This window comes from Ceratina calcarata, unplaced genomic scaffold, assembly GCF_001652005.2.
Source record: "Ceratina calcarata isolate Rehan_Ccalc_2016 unplaced genomic scaffold, ASM165200v1 scaffold48.2, whole genome shotgun sequence".
In the NCBI taxonomy this organism is placed as follows: Eukaryota; Metazoa; Arthropoda; class Insecta; order Hymenoptera; family Apidae; genus Ceratina; species Ceratina calcarata.
Window position 1 is genome coordinate 202,291 of NW_017172225.1, and position 7,206 is coordinate 209,496.

At 39.7% G+C, this 7,206-nt stretch overlaps 1 protein-coding gene across 10 annotated transcripts in view; it reads left to right on the plus strand.

The window, feature by feature from the left end:
* Positions 1-793: 793 nt before the first annotated feature.
* lark (RNA-binding protein lark) overlaps positions 794-7,206 on the plus strand; it is a 10,647-nt gene continuing 4,234 nt past the window's right edge. For 2 of the 10 annotated variants that reach the window (XM_026815697.1, XM_026815695.1), the window contains exons 1-6: positions 1,642-1,852; positions 2,395-2,557; positions 2,762-3,307; positions 3,430-3,499; positions 3,614-3,713; positions 6,525-6,572. In XM_026815697.1, the coding sequence (XP_026671498.1) occupies positions 2,414-2,557; positions 2,762-3,307; positions 3,430-3,499; positions 3,614-3,713; positions 6,525-6,572 (908 nt within the window). In that variant the 5' untranslated portion in view covers positions 1,642-1,852; positions 2,395-2,413. The other 8 variants (XR_003389522.1, XR_003389520.1, XR_003389521.1 and 5 more) reach the window with 7 other exon arrangements.

The window sequence follows — 7,206 nt, forward strand, 5'->3', positions numbered from 1 at the left end:
TATATATATATACGAAATTTTGAATCGTTTATATAAAGACGATTTTTACGTTAAGAGCGAATAATACGAAGAATACGAAAAATATGTAACGATTCTCAAATACAAATATTTGAAATATTCTTGTATATTAGAATATCTCGAAGTATGAGGTAAATTCTGATCGAATACTTTAGACAATTTATTTGATTTCAGTTTCCATAAATCTCATTACGCTTATAGTTAGAACAATAATTATTTTTGACTAATATTGTTTTACACCGTGTTGAATCTTACGTTAATAATACGTACCTTTTTTTATATGATCCTACATTATCTATTATAACATGTAATTTATATTTAAGTTGTACAAAGGAGTTACATATATCGTTAAAAGGTATTAGATTTAAAAAACTGTCTTTCTCAATGGAAGTTTCCTCTTCATACTATTTTGTGCAATTTAATCATTCTTTTAGGAAGATAAAATATATCGATTTGTTTTACATAATCAAGAAGAAATTATTATCAATATATCATTCAGTTTTAAATATCGATCAGACAAATTAAGTCAGTATTATTATTATTATATGATTTACCATATTCAAGTCTAGAATGATATTTATTTCAAAGGATACATGATACGGATAATAGTACTTACTGTTAGGTCTACGAACTATAATTACATTAAAAAAAAATAATAATTGAACTAAAATAGAAGGATAACTGATCGCGACATTGTCGCTAACAAAAAATAACGATGAAGAAAAATTTAGGGAATTTTATTTTGGCTAGTTGGCTATGGTACATCGAAAGAGACGACGCTTTCCACTTCCCCTGTCTGTTTCGGTCCGCCATTTTTTACGTAGAAAAGCGTGTGGTTTGGCGTTGTGTTTTATCTGGTTGTTTTACGAGAATACTGACTTGGTAAGTGTTTTAATACTCTCCAAATGTTCTATATGTCGTTGCTTATCATTTGAAAATAAGGTACAGATAAATAGGCAAAATCGTTTAGTTGCAACAATAATATTATGTGATGCGGTGCATAGCGTCGACATACAAAGGTACTCGAAGCACGCCATTTCACGTTTATCGGTTTTCCTAATGATGCAGTTTCACAAATACTATCGTTTACCTTGAATAGAACGTAGAAACTTGTCGATATTATTAATATATAATATATATTTTACGTTTACGTATCATTTATGAACAATGGGTTAGTATAAATTGTAAGAAATGAGATACCGAATTCCGGCACCATCATATACGTGACGTAAATCGCAAATGTGTAATCTGTGCATCTTTGTAGTAACAAATTCTCCAACAGAAATTGAGCAAGTATTACACAATTATTAATTGTGCATCATACTCTGCACACGTCTTGTTATATTGCATATAAAATATAAATAGATTAATGTTGTTAGATGTAAGAATAGCATTCGTTTATTATGTTATATTTCGAAAACAATATAAAATGTAACACGATTGCCAAGAAAAATAATAGTAGTATAGCGTAGGAATAATTCCCGCGTCAACTTGTTCATAGCATAGAGAATACGGTTGGAGATACGTTCGTAGTAGATTTTTGGATACACCGTTCGCACTGCTGCTTGCCGACAGGGGCCACTACCTCGACATCTCGCGCATAAGCAGACGCGGCAAGTAAGACGCCATTGTTAGATTGCGTTCCCTTGTGTAAAGTCTCGCGTGTCCGATTTCGTTGGCGGTTTAGTCGTTCGTTTAGTACGTTTCTACGCAGTAATTGTGGGTGAGTCTAAAAGCAAGCGTGCGGAATCGAAGCATACATCACGTTACGGTAATCCAAAGAAGCGGATCTAATCCCGTAAACTTCTTAGGATCCGTGCGCCATTTCGGCAAGGTCGGTACGCTCTCTCTACTACGTGCTTTGCAACGCACTGCTTTTCGCGGCTTCTGTTTTTCTCATCGTCTTCGAACGCGAATCAGGAAAACATTATTTTGTTTTCTCAAATGGCGCGAGTCGTTTTACTCGTTACTTGAATATATAAACCACAGATTCCGGGAAAATTAATGATCGTCGGAATTCGAAAACTTATTGTTAGATCGTTAGCAAAATGGTGGAAAGGAGTGTATCAGAGGGGGGAACCTAAACAATCGCGTTACCACTGAATGAACCGCTTGATGAGATTTTGGAAAACAGGCTTTATTTACGTTATATTTACTTTATTTATAGTCGGCAGAATAAAACTAGACAAAGGAATTTTATATTTTATTACATTTGACAATTTTTTGGTGTAGAAAGTTAATTATAAGCGAAAAGACATGAATCTCGAACGAACTGGATCGATTCGGGAATATTAGGGCAATATATTAAACGATTAATACCATTGGGGTAAACTATATAAATTAGTAACGTTTGAAATATTTTGTTTCTAAAATCAGGTTCTAGTACGAGCCGAAAATGCCGGGTTTTAGTAGCGTTGGCACATTCAAAATTTTCATCGGTAATTTAGCCGATAAAACATCAAATGCCGACATTAAACCGTTATTCGAAAAGTACGGAAAGGTTGTAGAGTGCGACGTGGTCAAAAATTATGGATTTGTGGTAAGTTTTGTTTCTTCTTTATTTTACACGATTCATGTACTCGTAAATTGTAAAGTAACTCTTACTTCCATATATTTTCCTTTTATTCACTTCCTTTATTCATGTTGTTACGTAATCACATTATGTGTATGATTGTTTTCTGGTCGAAAAATCGGAACGATTTCTAACGATTTAACGAATGCGTTATGATGTTCTTTGCAACAGCACATGGAAAATGAAGAAGCCGGGAGAAACGCGATACAAAATTTGAACGGACATATAGTTCACGGCCAGCCGATCAAGTGTGAGGCTGCGAAGAGTCGTAAGGGACCTAACACTCCTACTACAAAAATATTCGTCGGCAATCTCACAGATAACACGAAAGCGCCGCAAGTGCGCGAATTGTTTGCCAAGTACGGCACCGTCGTAGAATGCGACATCGTGAGAAATTACGGATTCGTCCATCTAGAAGCAACAGGTGATGTCAACGATGCCATCAAGGAACTCAATGGACAGATGGTGGATGGTCAGCCAATGAAGGTTCAAATTTCTACGAGTAGAGTACGACAAAGGCCAGGAATGGGAGATCCTGAACAGTGCTACCGATGCGGTCGCGGCGGTCATTGGTCCAAGGAATGTCCGAAAGGAGGAATGGGAGGAGGACCAGATAGGAATGGATACAGAGACCGAATGTTTGGACGTGACCCGTATCCTCCACCGCCGCCACCACCGTTCCTTCGGGACCGGTTAATGGGTGGTGGCCGCTTTGGAGTAAGTAGTCTTCTTTTTCTTCGACTGTTTACGAAAATACGTAGAAACGAGAAGAATCCTGCTGCAGTTTGGATTGTACAACTGATTATTGATAGGAACGTGGTTCTTCGTTTGCGTTACAGGATTACGAAGGATACTATGACAGGAGGGGCTTCGAGGACACCAGGGATCTCTACGAGAGGCGGTTTACGGGTATGACAGGGCCCTGTGACATGGGAAGTTCCATGTGCGGGCTTGACTTTCCACCAATGACAATGCCACCTCTACCCCCAAGACGAGACCCAATGCCTCCTATGCCTCCTCTAGGTATGGGATCCATGCGTGACACTGGCTTCTCCCGTGGTAACGAGTATGGCATGTTCAGTCGCCGATCACCCCCTCCGAGTGGCAACAACGGCCGGTTCAGGTGAGTAGAGCTAATGTACTGACTGCCCATCCGTCCGACTTAACATTGTGAACGTTCCAGGCTGGATTAACAGCTCATGCGAATTGGGGTTCGACTATTCGTCGACATTTAATATTTGTTTTGTCATGCATTCTCTTCCTTTCTCTGATCAATTCTCGCGCGGTGTTCATAATTTTTTATGAGTTTCTATCTCTCGATGTTGTTATTTTATTATTATTGTGATCATTATTATTATTTCTTGAAAAAGTAGAGAGTTCTCGGTTTCACCTAAATGAGCAAAAGTCGCGGGCTATTCTCTTATGCGGGACGAAAAGGCTTTGATTTTCTGTCATTCGTACATTTCTCTATTTTGTCTCTTCCCATTATTTCGTTTCAAGTAAAATTTGAAGTGAACTATGTTTTTCCAATCTAAGTAGAGAAGTCGACCCGATGCCCACATGAGTGCAGAGTCTGCGTAATAAAATGCTAATGTATATTACGACGCTTGGACGTTTCTGTACATTCTAAATTTCAGTGCACCTCAGGCTGCGTACCATCTTTGTCCATGAATGCGGGCAACCCTAGAGAGACAGTCCCGGGCCAGCGTTCAAGTCGTGCAAGAGTAAGTCTTTGACCACTTTTGTTAGCGAGTAGTCATACCTCGTTCTTGTCGCTGGCGCGTTTGTACATCAGCAGCTTCTATTTTCTATGGTGCCAACAAAATTCGGGTCTCGACTGATCGTACCTTGAACATGTCGACTGCTCTTCTAGGGATGTCCCTGTTCATAGACTCTCTTGATCCATGGCGTTAACTGCGAGATTGGCCTGTATGTCTCTCATAAATCCTTTGTGTTTCAAGCGCTCCCTATTACGTACATCACTCGACCGGGAGTGGCGCGGAGGCCTGGGATGAAGAAACGTTCCTAAGGAATGCGAACTAGATTTCTTGATCGCACTACCGCGAGCCAGGATATATGCGATCCTACAATTCTAACACTCTCGTACGCTGTAGATAGAAAAGAATAAAAAAGAAAGGCCGGCGCGATTTTCAGGAAGAGCGCCTATCGATTGTCTTTGAAATGTCTCGTAAGTAGAAACCAGCTCTCCAGACGAATTGGACAGTAAGTTTGCATATCGGCGTTTGTAATAGTTGTTAAGGCCAGTTTCATAAATACACTTCGGAAGCAGCCTGATCACGTCAATACATCTTGATTCGCTTTAATTTCGTCGAATCAATCTTCTCTAGCATAGCTTTTTTGATGAGCAGTAGATAAACGCTGAATCGCGTAATGTACCATGGATCAAAATTATGAATCAGTCGAGAGAGTTTCAGGGGCATGACCCTATGTTTCAGTAGTTGTGCGTACAAATCAATATTCATACAATCGTTTCTACGTTTAGTTTGTTATAACAAAAATTAGTTTTGTTATATTATCGATGACACTACTTTCTTTTATTTTTTTCTTTCTTCACGCGTTTTTATTTCGTGCAAGTGACTTGCACGTTCATTAAGATTCTAGCATTTTGATTGCATTAAAATTGCGACTCGTCTTGTAACATAAGGGTAAAATTATGATAATTATTTAAAAGAAATCGGAAGCTTCATGAAACCGGCTCTGTATATTACAGTACCAATGCGAGAAATGTATTACAACACTTCAAAGCGTACATACAGACATACACGCGATATACCGTAGACCTCATATGCGCGCGCTCAGACACATCATACACATTTTACGAACGCGTACAATTAGGTTTATATGCATAGAATGAGAGAGAGAGAGATAGAGAAGGGACAGAGAGAGATAGAGAAGGGGCAGAGAGAGAGAGAGAGAGGAAGAGAGAAAACAAAGAATATGTTTGTTCCAAAATTATGATCCACAGTTCTTGAAGCTGACTTCTACTCACGAGGTTCAAAGCTTTTCATGTATGTAAATCCATTCGCAAACTTTCAAATAGAAAACAGAGTTGATTGAACTTCTCAATCTTTCTGAATACTTTGAATTTGTTGTTGCACGTTACCTTATTATCCTACATGATCCCAGCCTGGGCTGCAAAACGGCTCGTTACGTTCTGATTATGTAAATTGATTTATAACTTGAAAGTCGCATGGGTTAACAATCCAGTCTAACGCTGCCTGCCTTATATGACTGGCTGAAAAGTAAAAGAAATCCCATGTTCTTATCGCTGCGAATCTTGTATTACACGTCCAACTTATTAATTTGTTTTCTTTTCGTATGTGTACCTCGTATGAAATAAAGCGGAGAGAAATATTCGGCTGTTACTTGCATTCAGATTTTCTAAATATAATTTAGCTACGTATCAGCTTCACACGCGCGCAGCGCATACACATACACGAATACAAGGAAATAGTTTTGAATTGATCGTTGGTCAAATGGTAGCTCGTCATTTCATTAGGGTTTGTAAATGTTCTTCTGAAAAATCTGTCCTCAGATTCTGTCATTTACGTGCGCAGTACATACTCGTCACTTGGTGCATAGATGTGTGTCGAAGTATAAACAGGTTTCATCGTAGGATTGTATGTTAAATGTGTTCTTCTCCTTATCGTATGTAGCTGTGTATTTGGTCGACGGTAGTTTCTTCGTTTATTTGTCGTATCATCGTACATAGCGATCTGCCTATGAAATAGCTTCTTCCTGAGCCATTCTTCTCTTAACAGTCATATTAGGCAGCACGCGATTATTTGTCTTGAATTTTCATTATACAGGGACTAATTCACAAAGTTAAGCCTTGGACAAGGGAGCAAGTACATGGTATATATTGATCTTTGATCATTCGTAGTTTCGATTATTTATTATACCGCTGTTATAGTAGAGGCATGTACGAGGACTTCAGCCGAGATTCATTTGAAGAGCGTAGGTAAGTAGACGTGTCTCAATTTGGGTTACGATTCGACCCACGCCCGAATTGTGTGTCGAAATGTTTCTTAGCATCCGATCGTCGATATCATTTAAATCAGTTCTGCTCTCTTTTGTACACGTCACGATACGCCGAATTGCCTTTTTATTATTTTCCCATTTTTCTTTCGTTTCTTTTTATCTTCAGTTATTTGTATGATACAGTTTGAAAATTAACGAAATCGTGATAGCGTTACGTTCAATTTAGTTTCCTGCTCGGGTAACTAAATCGATCAAAAATCGTAAGAATTTCGAAACGAGGCATGAAAGCGACGTGAGCATTCCGGAAAAAACTAGAGAGAAAGTGCTCGTAGGATGTACATAGAATTTGCAGTAATATTTCGTTGGCAAAAAGTACACGTATTACTAATACACGTTGTCGAAAATGATTAGCGAGAATAACGAGGAAAAACATACTCACTATAATGTTGCTACCAAGTTAAGACCCGTCTGTTGTCCCCCCCCCCCCCCCCCCCCCCCCCCCCCCCCCCCCCCCCCCCCCCCCCCCCCCCCCCCCCCCCCCCCCCCCCCCCCCCCCCCCCCCCCCCCCCCCCCCCCCCCCCCCCCCCCCCCCCCCCCCCCCCCCCCCCCCCCCC